The sequence below is a fragment of the Elephantulus edwardii genome, unplaced genomic scaffold (assembly GCF_000299155.1).
Source record: "Elephantulus edwardii isolate Elephantulus edwardi_28Jun2011 unplaced genomic scaffold, EleEdw1.0 scaffold00014, whole genome shotgun sequence".
NCBI classification, from domain to species: domain Eukaryota; kingdom Metazoa; phylum Chordata; class Mammalia; order Macroscelidea; family Macroscelididae; genus Elephantulus; species Elephantulus edwardii.
Genome location: NW_006399764.1, coordinates 13,597,006 through 13,616,904, shown reverse-complemented (window position 1 = coordinate 13,616,904; position 19,899 = coordinate 13,597,006). Strand labels below are relative to the sequence as shown.

Here is a 19,899-nt window from a genome sequence, read left to right as displayed (position 1 = left end):
TCTTTCTTTGTTGGTTAGGCGAGTAAGTCCACTCCTCCCTGTCACCATCGCAGCCCCACCTGGTACCCTGGGTAGGTCTCCACTTCTCCGCCTCAGGTGTTTGCAAACCTACCAGCTTCGTCCCTGAAATAGGAACTATGTCAAATCTAACACACCTGAAAAGAAATGATTTTTTTAAAGCCTCCATTAACTTACTTCAAGAAGCACCCATTACTCCCCAGATAATGTTCCCTTAAATGCCAAGGGGACACCAATACTTTTCAAGAATTATTCACTGAGGCCAAATAATCCCGAAGCTGTCAAAGTTCGTGCATTGACAGTGCTCAGTAGACCAGAAGTTTGGTTTCATTTTTGCATTTCTCTCTCTGCTTTGTCAGCATCCAGAAAAGAGCCCAGGTGGACCAAAATGAAGCTGTGTGTTTGTTGCTCATTGGAGGGGGTGGAGGAATGAATGAAATGAAACTGAGGATGAAGTACAGTAATTGTAAAAATTCTAGATATTCAGGACGCTGTTGCAATTAAACACTGAACAGGATTCTGGGTTTCCTGGCTGCTAATGCAAAAGGCGAAATGAGAATAGAGCTAGAAAGCTGAGGAAATGTGCCATTGTGCCTGCAGCCACAGGATGCCCGTGAGGCTTCGGGGGAGCTGTTGTGTTTCTCTATGTCTGGATTTGTCACCAGGCATGTAGAAGCATTGTAGCCTCACATTCATTGTTCTAAGTACAGACTTTTATGTATGTATAAATACATAAGCTATGATTAGAGTCAAGAAAATGCAGTGTCTTTGTAGGAGCTATTATTGCTTCTCCTATTTTAAGCACAAGTGTGAACAGAGTATAAAGAAAAATACAATACTGATAGTCAAAACTGAGGACTAGTCATTTGTTTACTCCTATTCAGGCTTCAGCTTTTACACACAGTAGGTGCTTAGGGATTGCTAACTGACTAATCCAAGTCTATAAATTTGAAAAGGGTTGACTTCTCAGCTAGCTCTACCCACAAATGGCCAAACAGAAAAAAGATCCTCTGACTGGTAAGAGGTGGCCCAGAGCAGCCAGGAATCCTCAGGGAAAGTGCAGTGTTACTTAAAGTCTTAGCTGGGAAATAGAGAGAAGCAAATGAGGCTTTGCCTGTGAGTCTCCTCTGTCTTGCATTCTCTTTCCAGTGCACAGCGACGTGTGGTCAGGGCCTCAGGTACCGGGTGGTCCTCTGCATGGACCACCGAGGCATGCACACCGGCGGCTGTAGCCCGAAAACGAAGCCCCACATAAAGGAGGAATGTATCATCCCCACGCCCTGCTATAAACCCAAAGGTAACTACCTAATGACATTGGAGCTCTGTGGTGGTTGGGGGATTGATCGTGCCTATTCAGATTTTAAGGATCTCTGGCAAAGTAGTGTGTAACCTATCAGGCTGCCAACCAAAAGGTTGGCAGTTCAATCTACCAGCTGTTCCTCAGGAAATTATGGGTCATGTCTTCCCTCAGAATTTCGACAGCAAGTTGTTAAAATAGAACCAGCTGCATGTGGGTATGGATGTTTCCCCCACTTTGGTTTATTCCAATTTTAAATTCCTTGAAATGTTTATTAAGTCTCCTAAATGTTCTTAATAACCATTCTTTGCAGCATAAATTTTACTAAATGGACTTAATTCTTTTTTACATCTTTCAAATATTGTTGGTAGCAAAGTTTTAAGGACTGCATAAAAAAGTCTGGTACTTGACAAAAAAATCTTTCTCTACTCATAAAGTATAACTTGTATAGCTTTCCCTGTTTCAACAGGTTCCTAAAGCTTCCAGAGGCAAGCTATTTCAGAAGTGGATGCCACTCCTACTTCCAAGCTTGTTTTAATCGGGGAGCTCCACCAAGCACTGTCCACTATGGGTAACCATTCTCACATTTGGCACATCAGTGTCACAGTGTCTAGCATCACAGCAACCATGAGTTACCTCTGTACAGCAATGCACAGATCGCGTAGAAGAATGTTTAACAAAAAGACAATTTGAACCAGGCCTGAGGGCCGCAGATTAAAATCACCCACCTTCAGTTTGGTAGCATAACTTTCTATCCACCAGGCCAACAGAGCACTCTCGTTGTTGTTGTTGTTAAGTGCTGTTGAGTTGTAGATGACTCAAACTCTATGAACTTGGAGAAACAATGAAAATTATATAAGTGTTCAGGTCTTTCGTTCATAGGGTCCCTATGAGTCGTCTACCACTCGATGGCACTTAACAACAACATAAAGAGAGCTCTGTGAGTCTGGTGGATAGAAAGTTATGCTAACAAGTCAAAGTTGGGTGATTTTAATCTGCAGCCTTCATGCCTGGTTTCAATTATTTTTGGTTAAACATTCTTCTAAGTAGTATAGCACACTGGTCTGTCCACTTGTTGTACAGAGGTAACTCGTGGTTGCTGTGATGCTAAACACTGTGACACTGATGTGTCAAATGTGATAATGGTTACCCCTAGTGGACAGTGTTTGGTGGAGCTCCCCGATTAAAACAAGCTTGGAAGCAGGAGTGCCATCCACTTCTGAAATAGCTTGCCTTCAGAAACTCTATGAACTTGGAGAAAGGATGAAAGTTAAACAAGTGGTCAGGTCTTTCCTTCATAGGGTCGCTATGAGTCGTCTACGACTCGACAGCATTTAACTGCAACAACAACAACAACAACAACAGGCATAAAGTACTAAATAGCCCGTGGACTTGCAAAAGTACAAATCAATTTGTCTTGGAGGAAGTGCCACCAGAATACGCATTAGAGGCAAAGATAGGGAAATTTGGTCTCACACACTTTGGACATGTTGGCAAGAGAGGCCAGTCCCTCGAAAAAGGCATCATCCTGGAAAAGGCGGAGGGTCAACTGTTGGAGAAAGGTATGACCCTCTGTCTGCACAAAGTTCACAGACTTGGAAACCCTGAAGAATCCTTCCCTGTGTCTGTAGGATCTCTATGAGTTGGAATTAATGGCAGTGGGTTTGGGTTTTCGTTTATTTTGTACACATTTATCAGAAATCAAGATTCATTTTAATAAGTATAACCCTTGGTAAGCCTCAGTTTCCTCCTCTGTAAAATGAGAATAATAGTAACTACCTCACAGATTCTCTAAATTAAACATAGTACTATCAAGTCACTTCTAACTTACAAAGACCCTGTAGGACATAATCTAACGGGTCCATACAGATTAGGAGGCTGTAAATCTTTTCTGAAACAGACTATCTCATCTTTCTTTCTCCTGAAGAGCAGCTGGTGAGTTGGAACTTTCAAGCTTTGGGTCTGCAGGCCAGTACTTAACCATTGTGTTACTGGGGCTTCTCCTCAATATTGCATGTGGATGAAATGAGATATAATGCAAATTGGATGTTAAGCACAGTGTCTGGCAGATCACGCTAAACCAAACCAAATTCACTGTCAAGTTTCATTAAGTGCAATCCTACAGGACAGAGTGGAGCGAACTCATAGAGTTTTGAGACTGCAAATGTTTACAGGCATACATTGCCTGATCTTTGTCTTATGGAACAGTTATAGAGTTCAGACTGCCAGGCGTTTCTGTAGTAGCCCAGCTCTTAACCCACTGCACCTCCAGGATTCTGTGTCATAATGTCAATGCTTACCACCAATGTTACCTGCCAGTTCTTGAGTGTCCTTCTTAGCTTTCTCAGAGATCGGAGGAGGGGCCTTTAGTGCATTCGGCAGGATTCATTGCAAATCTACAGCAAAGTACTACAAGCGAGTGTTGTTGTATGCCGTCGAGGTGGAACCAGCTCCTATCTGATCCTCCCGTGGGTTTTCAGAGGCTGTCGATTGCCTGGGAGGAGACTGCCCATCTTTGTCCCACAGAGAAGCTGATGGATTTTTGCCTTTAGCTTGGCAGTGCAGCTCCTTACTACTTAGCCATCAGAGCTCCCTGTGCATTTGTGTGATTTGTACCAAACTGAATGCTTCCTTATTGAAAGGCATATACCTCAGCTGTTCCATTAGACATGATTCTGTGTGCTCATTCGTTTAGTTGTGAGAGTGGTAAACTTGAGTATGTGATGAACTGCATTAATATGCTCAAAATAATAACAAAATCCTTCTGACCATGGTGACATACCCTTTCTCATTGGCTTTGTTTTCTGACCATACACAAGCCCTGCACATAGAGAACAAGTTGTGATACCTTGACAGAAAACAGCAAATTGCAAATTAATTATTAGTTCTTCCTTTAACGAGTCACTTCAGGGGGCAAAAAGCAGTTTGTGGTCAACTATCAAGAATAAAATCTGGATTTTCACAGCTACATAGTGATATCTGGCTCTCTAAACATCATTAAAATGCCATATAATTCTGTGGCATATGCATACATAGGCATATTTCTTTCATCTTTGCGATTGTATGCTATAAAATGTGATATATCTTCACTGGCTCATACTATAAAGGCAAATACCCCTATTAATGACCCTAATAAATATGTCAGAGTGGGAATCTTGGCAGTTACTTCTGTAGGAGCAGTTCTAACCTCCTGCTTTCTTTTGCGCTTCCACAAAATTTTCCAGGAAGTACTTTTGAAGCATGTTCTGAATGGTTTGGCCAAAGCTTGATAAGTAGGTGAAATAAGTGAAATTATGGGGTTTGGACCCTAAATTGCTCATATTCCAACTGTCGGGGAGCCAAATAGTGGTGGTATTGAATGAGTGAGATCTTAAAAGCAATCTTTGGTGATCGTCAATGGTCATACTTGGTTTTTATTCAATTGGAGTGGAAAATATATAGCATCTGTCACACTCAGCCAGAAGGTCAAAGAAAAATACGTTAGAATTGAATACTAAAGGAGTCCAGTATAAAGTTTTGCCCTTCCTGTTTGCTTGTAAAGGTAAATAAGGCCTGGCTGGTTTCATCAGGGATTGATGAAAAGATGTTCCTCCAATTACAGGCTCATTGTTGTTGTTATTGTTGTTGTTGTTATGTGCCATTGAGTCGCTTGTGACTCGTAGCGACCCTGTGTACAACAGCCCTAAACTCTGCTCTGTCCTGAGCCAATCTCACTGTCTCTGACACACCCGTCCCGATACCCCAGTCATTGAATCAATCCACCTCATAGAGAGTCTTCCCCTCCTGTGCTGTTCCTCCACCCTCCCAAGTATGATGTCCCTCTCCAAGGACCGGTCCCTCCTTACAACATATCCAAAGTATATTAGACAGAGCCTCAAAATCCTTGCCTCCAGGGAGCCACCCAGTTTAACCCTTTCCAGGATGAATCTGTTTGTTTTTCTAGCAGTCCATGGTACCCTCAATACTCTTCTCCAGTACCACAGCTCAAAGGCATCAATTCTCCATTATGCAACATTATAAAGCCACATGCCTCCCAAAGACTAATATTACTAAACACTTTTCAACTCTGACGTTTTTTATGTCTTGTTTTAATGAGAAGCAGAAATGTATCTAAATAGCTTACTGATATCTGCAATGAACTTTGGGGCACTGTACAATAGCGAGAAGTGGTAGTAGAAATAAGGGGAAAAGGAAGAAAGAAATTCCTCTGAAATGCCCATTTGGTTCTTTTTCTTTTTATGTGAATCTGTTTCTCAGAGAAACTCCCGGTGGAGGCCAAGCTGCCGTGGTTCAAACAAGCTCAAGAGCTAGAAGAAGGAGCCGTTGTGTCAGAAGAAGCCTCGTAAGTGGTAGCATCATGATTCGTTTTTCGTTTATCTGATTAAAAAACAATGTGTCTCACTGATTGTGCCTTTCATGGGTTAGGACGTAACTAAAAGCACCGTATTACAAAGAATACCTTCGTTTGTGAACAATCACATCAATGACATGTAAACATCTTACTTAATTAATAAATTAGAGTTTTATCAGTTTTCAGTATATTTCTCAAAATGTTTAGTTGGTCTCTAAGTACTTCTTGGTTTGCCTGAAATGGAAACATTAAGGTAGCATGCTTTCTCTTCTCTCATACTCTTGACATTTCTCTCTTGCCAACTCAGAGACAGTTCAGGCGGCCGCTGATTGTGCATCAAAGATAAGATGTGAAAGTCTGGGCAGGTTTTCACACTCTTCCTTCCTCAACTTTATACGATAAAGCCCCTCTCCAAAGTTTGAGAGCAGGAGAAATATGTCTAAAGAAAAGGGAATTGTATTGGCCTTTCTTTTCTTTTTCTTGCTGGAGACCTAGGTCTTGGCTCTTTGGCTCATCTTCCTACAGCTATTCTATTTTACTGAAACCATGAGGGTTTGCTTTTTGGTGTGTGGGGTTTTTTTGTTTTCTTGTTTGTTTGTTTGTTTTTTAAGAGCAATAGCTGTAGTGAAGCCAAATACTTCAGAAGAAGAAACAAGAGAGACACAGGCTGTTTGGTAACTTGACAGATGCCTGCCAAGTATGTGTTGATTCCACTAGAAAGTACTGATAGGCACAATATTTCAGATGTGAGAGACATACACCTTTTTAAATGAATTTCATTATGAACAAAATGTTTTCTCAGCTTGAGTGTTTTCTAGACTCATTCACTTAATATAAGAGTGGGGTTCTGTGCTGTGCACTGGTACATAACACGTCACCCACCCTCTAGGGCCTCACAGTATAATATATACCAAACCCACTGCCATGTAGTTGATTCTGACACAGAACATCCTTTATTGGGTTTCTGAGGCTTTAAATCTTTATGGAAGGATACTACCCACCTTTGCTCTGCAGTGTGCCTGGTTTGAACCACAGACCTTTTGGTTAATAGCCTGACATGTTTTTCCACCAGCAATTTTTACAGTGTAGAATTGTTGTTATATACTGTAGAATCATAACAATTCCTAGCTGACCCTCCAGAGAGTTTTCAGAGAGAGTAAATCACGTGGGAGGAGATTGCCCATCTTTCTCCCATTAAGCAACTGGTGGGTTTGAATCACTAGGGTTTTTTGTTGGCAGTACAATTCCCTAATACTAAGCCACAGATTTCTTCCTAATTACATCTGCATATACTGTACAGTACAGTATCATATACAGGATATAAAGTGGTTTCTAATGTTAACCGATAGTTTTAGTGTAACTAAAATGCAAAGTAATATTTCCATCTGTATATGTAAATTCAATTAGATATATTTGACATAGCCTTTTTAAAATATAATTTTCCCAGAACACTAGTTATGTTCCTGAATCATACCCTAAACAAGAGGATGGAAAAGAAATCCAAAATACAGATGTGTAGACCAAAGGTCATTTGTGAAGATATGATATTCAGTCACTTGACTCCACGGACAACAATGGTTAATATATTTTGGTAATATGTGTCTTACTCGAAAGACCACGAAACAAAACTTATATTGTTTCTGCATAAAGTAATTTCAGTAACATTTTTAACATATTAGAAAAAAACAGCTAACCCATGTAGAACTTGGGGTGAAGACAATGGTTATTGATCACCCTGCAGCCTTGTAAGTGAGAAGTAGAAAGTATATAAACCCTTTTGTTTGTCTCTTGCTGTTATCTGTTGCTGAAGAATAAGTATGCAGCAATAATTGGAATGGGTAACTTTTTATATGGGTTCTTGGGTTAAATATGTTTCAAGTTCCCATTGCCGTTTCCAAGGTGGTATATTTCATGGGAAGAGATTTTTCCATCTTTGTCCTTTGTCCCAGTTAGGGTATTCGAACCCCCAGAGAGGCACAGTGTTTGAATTCACAGTGCAACACCCTACAGTCCACGTCACCAAAGCTGGTTAGAGCTCAATATATAGTAGTTTAACTAAATAAACCCCCATCCTCTTTATATACTGTATATCATTATCTATTCTAAAGATGAATCCTGTATATTATACTGAATGGTGACTGATGGTAATATAACAACTTTGAAATTAATCAAAACATCTTGCATATATATTGAAACATCGTATTCATTATTCGATGCCTAGCAAATGAAAGCTGTAAGTAGAGTTTACTGATTCTGCAGAAGAATTACATAGACTGTGGCAAATCTTATTTTGTAGTGAATGTTTTCCCATAAAGGTCTGACTAAGACGCAGTGCATTTAACTTTAATCATAATAAAATCCCTGAAGTAGTTAAACACATAGTTTTCGCCATTGAACATATAGCCATATATTACACTGTTAAATTTTATTCTGAGTGGAATAGAATTGCCATCTTGGCATGATTAATCAGAATTGAAGGCGATTGTAATTGGAGCCCTGGTGCAGGGGAAAGGAAATGTGTACTATTATGCTCAGCACAATAATTACTTTTATACCCAAATGAAATAAATGACAGCTGTAGAATAATGCAGGGAAAAGTATACAGTTTCACATTCTAATGCATTTACATGTTTAATGCACTGAACCCTAAGAAAGGTCCTAAGCGTCACATTTTATATTTTTTTCACATTTTTATTGATTCTGAATTTTTAAAAAAGCATAATTTTGCATGGTCTTAATACTTTCATTTTAAAAACCATATAGACTGGATTCTAAATGTGTGTAGCAAGTTATGATTGCTCTCCAAAGGATAATGAAAAAAAATGATACACTGTCAGCAAGTTGTTTCTTCTCCCCACCAGTTAAATTAGATGGTGGTATTTAGGACCCGTGGCTGCCGCTCCTGCACCGCTCCAGAGGGCCAGAACTGTCATCTCTTTTGCCCTGTCTTGCTAGCCTTGAAGAGTTATTTCATAAAGCAGCTGATGTCGTTTATTATCACCGACGTAAAATGAAAATCTTCTCACCAACCTGTATGATTAAACAGTGAAGGGAAAAGCATTAGGTTAAAGCCTTTAGCATCCAGACATGCCCTTTAATCCCTGATCCCTTTGTTTGCCCCACATTATGAGAAAAAGACTGGCTAGCACTGTGCCCAAAAATATTTGGCAAGCAGCCACTCAAAGATATGTGTCGAAGAAAGCTGTTGATAAAAGAGAAACAAAATAAAACAAAACAAAAAATCAAACCTAGATTGCTAAGAATAAAACTGTATTAGAACAGAAGAAAAAAACACTGTTACTCCACTAAGCATTGTTTTTATTTCCACTAAACACAATGCAGAAGAAAGAAGTACAGCTACCAGGTTCATGGCATAGCTGAAGTAAGTATTCAGATTGGTTTTGTGGGGTAATGTTCTAATATATTGTGATTCAGTATATAAAACTGCAGCTTTAATTCAAAACCACTTGGAGACATTAATTGGGGTTTCTCCCCCCTCCCCGTCAACAACAGATTGGCTTATTTGGGGTTTGTTTTTTTTTTTTTTTTAGTCATGGGGCAAAGACAGGAATATTGGAATCAATACATTTCAGGGATACACAAAAGTTAGTTATTGATCCATATGTGTATGGATGTTGTAGTCCTGAGCTAATTTTCCACTGGTAGCCATGGTCTGCCTTGCTCCAGGCGCATGTTCTTATCAGGCTTTCCTGAAAATAGGCAGCAGGAAGGTTAGTCTCTCTTCATTAAGCAAGAAAGAGTCCCGATGTCACAACAGTTAAGCACTTGGCTGTTACCCAATAGGTTGGCAGTTCAAACCCACTCAATAGCTCCATGGAAAATGACTGGGCAATCTGCTCCCATAAACATTGCTGCTATGAAAACCCTATAAGGTAGTTTGACACATGAGGTCACTGTGAATCAAAACTGGCTGGACAGCACCTAGCAACAACACAAGCAGGAATGGCTAACAAGATGTAATATCAAACCTAGATTAAGCAATGCGAGCTTTTAGCCAACAATGTGCTGACCAGTTACAGATTGCTGCATCCACTTGTTAAATACCGTCGAGTCGAGCACTACTCAAGAGCGACCCTATGAACAAAGACCTGAACCCTGTTCTAGAACTACCATCATTTCTCTATGTCCATAGAGTTTCCAGAGGTATGTGGTTTAGGAAGTGGATGTCACTCCTGCTTCCAAGCCTGTCTCAGTCTGGGAGCTCCACCAAACACTGTCCACCATGGTGACCACAATGGCATTTGACACACCAATGGCACAGCATTGAGCATCATAGCAACCCCAAGTTACCTCATAGAGAACATAATCGATATGAGGTTATATAGGATTGCAGAGGAGATAAAGAATTAGCATAGTAGAGCATGTGTAATGAATGCTGGAAGAGGGAAATGTGTAAAATGTTCAAATGCTGGTTAAAGGTAAAGTACTAAAAAAAAACAAAAAAACAAAACCAATGCCATTTCCTACAGATAGGAAACACGGAAGGAATAATGGCTGGCTGATAATGTTATGAGGGAGTTCCATATTTCGAAGGGCAATGTCACTGCATCCTAGATCTTGAAACTGCCGGAAACCAGCAATATCAGTTGCCATGGAGCTGAGAGAGATTTGACAACCCGTGTGTCTCAAAGCAGAATTGTTCTCCCTGGATTGTCCATGGCTAGTTAAATCTCCAGGCCTTTTATCATCTCTGGGTGAACTTGAACCTCCACCATTTTGGTTATCAATCAAGTGCATTAACTATTCATATAATTTAGGGAATCCAAGCATATGAAAAAGAGGAAGAGGCAAGTTACTAATATTCTTCTCTTCTGCTATGATTCACACTGCACCCCTTAAATTTGCCACTAGCTGGTGAGAGCATTTTCAGGTTTTATTGTCATTTTTCGGTGCTGTGTACTTGGTTCCAACTCATAGAGACCTTAGGTAGAGAAAAGGATGTTAAGTTATAAGCCAAATTGTCCCCATCTGGTTGTTTCTATTAAAAGACACTTGGGAATAACTTTTCTAGGTAGTTTTGAGTCCTTGAAAGCTTGCTTTTATGTGTGGTGGTATTGCGTGCTATCGAGTTGAGACTGACCCACAGCAGACCCTTAAGTACGTTTTCAGAGACTATAAATCACACGAGAGGACACTGCCCCTCCTTCTCCTTCAGAGCAACTGGTGGATTTGAACCGCATACCTTTGAGATTGTAGCACAGCTTCTTACCACTAGGTCATCCTACATTGTCGTGGTAAAATGACATATGCTAAAGCAAACTCCTGATTTCGTTCTTCTCTCTTTGCATCTCCTCTTTTTATGTCTTTTTGAGTTGTATACATACACATCACTGCCACCGGAAGCCAAGTACACATTATGACCCCTTTGACAGCTTAATTTCTTCTGGAAGAATGAGACTGATGGTATCAGGGGCATTGAAGTACAGCCTGCCAGCCATTGCTGAACAGGAAGTTATTTAACTGATCTTCTTGAAAAGTGTGATCTGACTTGGAATAGGAAGGAAGTTGTTCATTTCCTTATTGAAAGCACTATGTACAATAACTCCTTTAGACCACTGAATTTTCTCCATATGGAATTTGCTAAGTGAGTGTGGCCTAAATCTGGTCTGGATTCTCCAAGTGTTCTGCTCCCCTTCCTTCAGAATTCCTACTCCCTCAAACCAGGCATACCAGGCAGATGAAGTGGACAAACATCGGGCACCTTGAATTCAGATTTCTTCCAGCTTTATTTCAGTTGCCAGAAATTCTTCTTAGAGGGCTCAAAACAAGCACCAGGCGGGAGGTGCGTTCTTTGGATGTTACATGGTCACCACAGCCATCCCAGCCGCCATTCTTCCATCCAGCTCTCTGCTTGTAATGCTGCTGGCCCCTCAAAAGCACAACTGCCTTCTGTGCCTCAATCTGGCATTTTTTTAAGATCTTGACTTATCTTACTAGATTTTCATTACAGCTTTACTGCATGGTTAATAAAATACTTCTGTGTTTTAACACAGTACTTAGGCCTTAAGTAGATTACTATGAATAATCTTGCTATAATCCACTTTAAAAAAAAATGGAGAAGGAGGAAAGCAAGCAAGTCGAGAGTCGAGGGCAGCAGTAGTATCTGGATGCCAGATGGCAGCAGCTTATTGATGGAGGTTGAGTCGATAAGAGCAGAGGGAAATCCCTGCATCTGTGTGAATAGAACCTACACGGCTTCAGATTCAGAACAAAAGGCTGGCCGGCAAGAATCACCAGGGTGAGCCTCTAGTCATTACATGGTTGTTGACTTTGTTAAAAAGTGTATGAAAAGACATAATATTTAGGCATATGTCAACATTAATCCATACTTAGTAAGATGTCAGAGGATGTGGATGGCTTATTTAAGAATATGAATTCATATTGTTGATTGTTTCACTGAGTTTCAAACAAACAACTCATGGTTAGAAATTTTCATTGTGTGACTTGTGTTTTTATATTTTCTTTAAAGAATATTTAGTGAATCAGACATCAATAATGGGCCCAGTGTAGCTTTTATGTCTTCAATACAAGATCCTCCTTGCAAATTATTATGTCAACAGAAAAAGATATTCAGGCAGAGTAACGCTGAGTATTGGAATTCCAGGATTTACAAGTTAGAACAATTGAAGTTGAAAAGCATTTGATTTTGAAAACTGGTACCAAAAAAGAGTGTGCTGAAATCTCATTTGACCAGACTGATTCAACACTTACCCAGCAGCACTTAACCATTCTGGGGTCCAGCTCTCACCATTTGGCTTCCCAACACTCCCTGTCCCCACATCTACTCAAATCAATCTTGTTTCTTATATCAACTGCAGCATCAAACTGAGTACTTGATAGTTTCTCTGGTTCATCATGCTCTATAGATGACCTTGGGGGTCATTGGGCTATTTGCTCACTCTTCCTAATGAAAGAGGCCACATTCACTCATAAATCACTTCTCTGCCATGTCTGTACCAGATGCTAATACTATAAAAATAAGCCAAATAATCTTTACATTCAAGAAGCATTTAGGATTGAAAACAAACTATTACACATTGGCCAACTGTCCACAGAACAAATGAGCAAGCTCTTTTTTAAAAAAAAATTATTATTAATTTCAATGAAAGTTTACAGAGAGTTTGGATTTCCATTCATTCATTGTTGCACTTTTCTCGCCTCCCAATCCTCCCCTCAGTACACTACCCTCTTGGAAAAGTGAAAGAAAAATTCTTTCGTTGCTTTACATCCATCCCCCCCAGGTCCACTCCACTACGCAGCCTTCGCTCTGGACTCCCGTCATGACAAAAAGAGCGAGCTCTTTTTGAGAACTGCCTGTTACTGTTGGATCATGGTAGTCTCATCAGTTTCTGAAACAGAGTATGAAGACTTGTTTCTTGAATCCAACTCTATCTACTACACTGTAGTCCTGAAGGCACATGATTCAAATCCCCCAGCTGTGCGGGAGAATGATGGGCAATCTCCTCACATGCAGTTAACTGCTGCTTAATACCTACCGGAGGGTCAGCCATGGGTCAGATCCAACTCCACAGTAAATAACATTTACTAACATGAATTAAAATTGCATCCACCATCTAGCAGAAGATTTAAGCTATTACTTGGTCCTACAGCTGTAGATTGCCGCATTTTTCTCCCATGGAGTTGCTGGTGGATTCAAACTGCTGAGCCCTCTGTTCACAGCCAAACACTTAATAATTACACTGTCTGAGCTTCTTAAAGAACATAAGCTCTATTAGATACATATGGCTTTTTACCTCAATTTTTCACTTGTAAATGAGTAATTATTGCACATAACTGCCTCATGTGTCAGGAGAACCAAAAAATAGAACACCAAGCTCAGCCAGCTGACACCTCTTCACTTTCTCTTTCTTTTTCAATATTTGTGAGCCTCCTTGAAGAATCTAATTTGTCAACAATATGCTTTGGATTTAGCTCAGAGTTAATTCTAAGAAAAAAAAGGTTAGTTATCTTTTTTTAAAATAAGACGATATCTGTAGGAAATTACATAACGTGTAAGACAAAGTTTAGAATTTGTTTGGGTGGAAAAGCATCTTCTCTCAATTCTTTGAGTTTAAATAAACTCATTCCCCATAGACTGCCCCCAGTATGTCAGAGAGAGCAAATTGGTTACAAACTCCAGAGATCAGATAGCTATTTTATGTAACCATTAGACAAGTCTTTAATGCAAAGCGAATTCTAAATTTAAGTCAGCCCTTCTCACCATCACCACTAGCACTCTAACTTCTGTAGCTGCTTTCAGAAAGTGAAGTCTGAACCACTGCTCAGCTGAGCCCTAGAGAGTGACAAAGACAAATTAATAGGATCCTTCTGTGCCAAAATAAAGTATGGATCCTGTCACCACCAATATATGTTAAGTCCATTAAGGTCATTTTTTAATGAACTGAACTTTTCGTTTGGAAAGCGTTGCCAAGTTTGTTGGACTAAGCAGCGGGTGGGGGAGGGGGAACCTTTATAAATTGCAAGATAAACTAATTTCACTCCATGTGAAGAAGAAATTGCTCATGAAAAGTATTCTGAGCTTACAATAATTTAGGTTTTTGTCAAAGTCAGAGAAAACGATATGCATTAAAATTGCAGCCTGTTATTAAGCTGAGAATGACAAATCCACCAATAGCATTGTGAGCACTAATCACGTTCTAGTCCCTGAGATCTGGTTTTTTGAGTAACCAGACCTGCCTCAAGGAGAAGCCAGCTTTGAAATCATGCTATATTCACACAGGTCAGAAAGGCAAAGGTAGAGAAACGTGGTGTGAAACACGTGCTGTGTCCTCATTTTCCAGCTATGATGAGGAATTTGGCTCCATTTGTATCCGTTACATTCAATTAGTGGTCTACTTTGCTTTGTGCATGTTAAGCTTTTAAAAGTAGATAGAAAAAGAGTTCTTAGATGCTTCTAACTCAAAATGTTCCAAAGCATTCACTGAGGTATGTTAAGGCCATGTTTGACCAGAGCACCAAGTATATAATACTGAAGCTCACCTCTACATCAGTGCAGCTCTCAAATCCTTGTATAGAAATATTTTTATTGAAATTCTGATGACGTGAGAAACACATAGAATTTAAACTTGCTTCAATCTATCTGATAAACACCCAATTGAAATAAAATAAGGCCAGCCTAAGTGTATTGTTGTTGTTATGTGCCATCCAGTCACCTGTGACCCATATCAACCTTTATGTAGAGCAGCTCTGAACCCTGCCCTGTCCTGAGCCGGTCTCACTCATTCCAACACACTAACCCCCATTGCTTCAGTTACTATATCAACTCATCTCATCTGGGATCTTCCTCTCCTGCGCTGGCTCTCCACCCTTCCGAGCATGACGTCCTTCTCCAAGGACTAGTCTCTCCTGGCCGTGTGCCCAAAGTATGTGAGATGGAGCTTCAAAATTCTAGCCCCCAAGGAAAAACTTGGTTTCATTCTCTACAAGACAGACCGGTTTGTTTTCTTGGCAGCCTATGGTATGTTCAAGACTCTTCTCCATCACCACAATTTAAAGGCATTGGTTCTTCTGTCATCCTTAGTCACTGACCATCTCTCTGAAGCATAACATGTAATTGTCTAAGTATAAGTAGATACTAACTGTGGGCATACTAACTTCAGAATATAACAAGGAAAGCCATAACAGGAAGTGCCTTTTTGTTTCTTCAGGTAGCACTTGTAACTGGGATGTAGGTTTAATATCTTCATGTTTTCTAGGCTGTTCTTCTTTATCTAACTTGATTTAAATCATGACATCAGTTCTTACCTTCCTGGTCATTGAGTCACCGGGAGGGGGAAAGCTATTGTTGCTGTTATTTGGTGCCTTCAAGTTGAGTACAATTCATAGAGACCCTGTGAACAACAGATCTGAACCTTTTCCTATTTCTGTTCCATCCTCACAATCTCTGCCATACTGAGCCCATTACTTCAGTCATTGTGTCTGTCCATCTGGCAGAAGATCTTTCTCTCTCATTTGCTGACCCTCCACCTTTCCAAGCACGAGGTCCTTCTCCTTGATGTTTCTCATAGCAACATGATTGAAGTAGATGAAATAAAGCTTTGTTATTTCTGTCCCCAAGAAGTACTCTGGCTACTCTCCCTTCTCCAAGACATATCTATTTGTTCTTCTGGCAGCCCACAGGATATTCAGTACTCTTCTCCGACACCACAGCCCAAAGGCATCAGCTCTTCTTCTGTCATCCTTAATACATTGTCTAGCTCTCAGATGCACAGCAAGTGACTGGAAAGACCAGGGCTTGAATCGGGTGCACCTTAGTCCTTAAATTGACATCATTGTTCTTCGGTCATTTGGAGTCGTCCCTGACTGCAGACATTCACAGTGAAATATGTCTCCTGAACTTCTGACTTCTGGTAACCAAGAGTAATTGTGGATCCAACTAAGATGAAATTGTTGATAGTTTGAGTCTTTTCTCCATCTTTCATGATGTTGCCTATCAGTCCAGTGGTGAAAATTTTGTTTTCTTGATACTAATATGCAATCTAGAAGCAGGAATGGCATCCACTTTCTAAACAACAAGACTCTGGAAACTCTATAAACTTTGAGCAATGACGATAGTTATAGAAAGGTTTCAGGTCTTTTGTTCATAGAGTTGCTATGAGTCATGCTCTACTTGACAGCAATCAACAAAATTATCCACAATATGCAATCTACATTGAGGGCTGTATTCTTTGATTTTCTATAGCAAGTGCTTCAACTCTTCACTTCTACAAGCAAGTTTGAGTCATCTGTTTAACAGAGGTTATTGATTAATTTCCTCAGGTTCTGTTGTGATGTTCCCTCTGTCATTTCTTAATCGAGGTATCTGTGTCTTCTCATTTTTTTTCTCAGACCACAATGCCATAAAATTAGAAATTAACCAAAGGAGAGTAAAGCTTACAAAATCATCCATGTGGAAACTAAATAACTCTGCTAGAACACGATTGGGTTATAAAAGAAATAAAGAATGATATAAAAAAAATTCCTTGAAACAAATGATAATGAAAATACAACTTACCTAAACCTCTGGGATACAGCTAAGGCAGTTCTTGGGCAGGGGTGACGGGCAGTGTATAGCTGTAGGCACATACTAAAAAGGAAGAAAGAAGAAGAATTAATGATCTAATTCAACACCTTCAGCAAATAGAAAAAGAACAACAATCTAATCCTACAATCTCTAGAAGAAAAGAAATTATAAGGACAAGAGCTATCAGTGAGATAAAAAACGGAAAAAAACAATTGAAACCATCAATAAATAATACCAGGAGCTGGTTTTTCAAAAGGGTCAATGAAATTGACAAGCCACTGGCAAATTTAACCAAAGCAGGCCTACTCTTTAATCAATGCACCACTAGGGCTTTTTGTTAAGAAAACAAAGCCTACTCCTGTCGAGTCAGTTTGTTCTACTAGTGGCCCGCCATTGGATTTCCAAGGCTGTACATCTTTCTTCTGAGGAGCAACTGGTGGATTCAAACTGTGAACCTCTCTGTTAGTGATCCAGTACTTGGCACACTATGCCAGGAGGGTTCCTTATTCTGTAAGCAATTAAAAGCTGTGCATTGGAAGATCTCTCTTAAGAATGATCTGATGAGGGTTAAGAGAAGACAAAGAAAGATGTGAGACTATTGTGCTAATGCAAAAGAGAAATGACAGTAGGTTCAATGGCTGTGGCTAACAGGGCAGCAAAGATCATAGATTCTGAAGCTAGACGGCCAAGGTTTGAGTCTTTAGTCTGTTATTTATTTAGTAGTGTATCCTTTGAAATCTCTGGCCATCATTGTATAACAGAAGCACTAACACCAATATTAAAATGGGGATGCTGGTATCTCACAAGGTTATTATAATTTGTTATTGTTAAGTGACATCAAGTTGATTTTCAGCTCATAGTGACTCCCTGTGTCAGAGTAGAGCTGCCTCATTCATTTCCTAGACTGTAATCACTATAGAAAAAAAACCCCAAAAAACAAAACCCAACCAAAATGTTCAGGTCTTTGTCCTGTGGAGCCACTGGTGAGTTCAAATGGCCAATCTTTAACAGCCAAACTCTTACCTACTGCACCACCAGGAGCCTTTTATTAGAATTTAACAATGTTTGTTTATGAAACAATTTGAATAGAGTCTGAAACATTTAAAAAATACCGAAGAGTTGTCGGTAAATTGACTCCAGCTCATGGCAACCCCATCTATGTCAGAATAGAAGTGTTCTCCATACAGTTTCCAGTGACTGATTTTTTCAAAAGTGGATGACTTTCTTCTGAGGTATCTCTGGGTGAACTTGAACCTGCAGTCTTTCTTCCTGCTTGGTTTTCTAGACTTTAGAAGAAAAGCAAGTTTCTGATGGGCCACCGGGCCTCTCAATTAGTAAGACTCATCTTGTCTGGATTCTAGAACAGAACTATAGGATGACGCTACAAAATGCTCAAGTTGAAAAGGTCCAGCCTTTGAGAAAGCCCAGCAGTCTCTGGACTTGTTGGAACTTCCAGGAAACTCTAATTCACAGAAATATTACCTTTGTAGGATAAAGTTGTTTTCACGTGTTGATTAGGGGTCAGCTCTGGGCTGGGAGCCTCTTGTTGGAGCTAATGAGAACCTGGGGTGCTGGCTTGGGTTTTAAAAAAAAAACCTCATTGGTTTTAATTGTGTTTGAAATGGACATTCTCCTGTGTAGTATAGCACCCTTCCATCATTTTGCTGTTCTGAGGTAACTTGGGATTGCTGTGATACTGAATGGTGTGCCATTGGTGCTTTAAATGCTATAATGGTTACACATGGCTGACAATGTTTGGTAGAGCTCACAGATTAAGACAGGCATGGAAGGAGGAGTGGTACCCACTTCCTAAACATGTCTGTGGAAATTCTATGAACTTAGGAAAAGGACAATAGTCCTAGAACAAGGTTAAGGTCTTTTGGTGATAGGGCTGCGACTCAACAGCACTTAACAACAACGACAACATAAAACGCCAGGCCCTTGTCTCCATTCTGGAGTTGGGCAAAGCGGCTGCATCCTGTAAGATGGGGCTCTTGTTTTGGTTGAGGTTCTGTATGGATTATTTGGTTGTTTTTTATTTAAGCCTCTTGTTTAGAGTCAACAAGACCTCTTGGAGGACACATACATTTAGGCCAAGTGAAGTGGCTGGACTCTACAAGGTGGGCTCTCTTGTTTCAGTTGAGGGTCAGTATGGAATGTTTGGTTGTTTGGTTTTGGTTTTTTTTTATTAAAGCCTGTTGTTTAGAGTCAACAAGACCTCCTGGAGGGCCCTGTATTTAAATGTTGGGCCCTGAGAGATTGTATTTTAATCCCTTATTAGTACTATATTTTGGAGGACTATTCCTCTAAGTTGTACAGCACTCTTCTGTCAGTTTGCTGTGCTAATGTAATCTGGGTTTGCTGCGACACTGAACATTGTGCCATTGGGGTCTCAAATGCCATAATGGAACAACTGTGCCGTAGGTGTGTCCAGCACCATAGTGGCTACCCTCCATGGACAGTGTTTGGTGGAGCTCCCAGATTGATTCAGGTTTGGAAGGATACTGGGTTTAGCAGCATTAAACAAGTACAGTCAGTGACTTTCCCGTCCACCCCCCCAAGATAATGGCATTGGTTAAGTACATTAAAATTGGTTTTATTATTCTAATCCCGGCATCTTTCTATTCTTGGTTATACTACTGGGAAATCTTCCCATGCTGAAGACCCCCCAATGGCAGGCATAGTACTTAGGGATCTGAAAAGCATATTTCGAAAGTAAGTTTTCAAAATAGAAAAAAATTTGAAAAATTGTTCTTAGAGACTTCAATGTGAGTTGCATAACCAAGGTGAATTATTTGCAGCTTCAGAGATTTGCAAGCTAACAAAAGATGTTGAGAAATATTTTTGTAATCCCACATTTTGTCCAGGCATCTCTGGGGGGGGGGGACTTTCATAGTAAATTAGATTCTCATTTCTGAGGAATGATTTGGTAAAGTTTAAAATGAATGTAAAAGGATATTTTGTATAAGTAGTCTCTCAAAACTTTCCTATTCTTTCTATATTTTAAAATAATTATTTCAAGGTTATCTTGGTATTATGAATTTTATGAATAATTCTAAAATACCCAAAGGGATTCAACTAAATATTTGCTTTCCCCTTGTAGTGTTCACAAGCTTTTTGTTGTTGTTCACTTATTTTGGAGGCTTGTGGTTTATTTATCTTATATAAATTTTATATATTTATACACAC

The 19,899-nt window shown here is 39.8% G+C and overlaps 1 protein-coding gene across 1 annotated transcript in view; it reads left to right on the top strand.

Moving 5' to 3' along the window:
• The window catches only part of ADAMTSL1 (ADAMTS-like 1), a 431,835-nt gene that overhangs the window by 202,776 nt on the left and 209,160 nt on the right, over positions 1-19,899 (top strand). The window contains exons 12-13 of the mRNA XM_006881351.1: positions 1,168-1,315; positions 5,573-5,657. Of these exons, the coding sequence (XP_006881413.1) occupies positions 1,168-1,315; positions 5,573-5,657 (233 nt within the window). The remainder of the gene's footprint in view (positions 1-1,167; positions 1,316-5,572; positions 5,658-19,899) is intronic.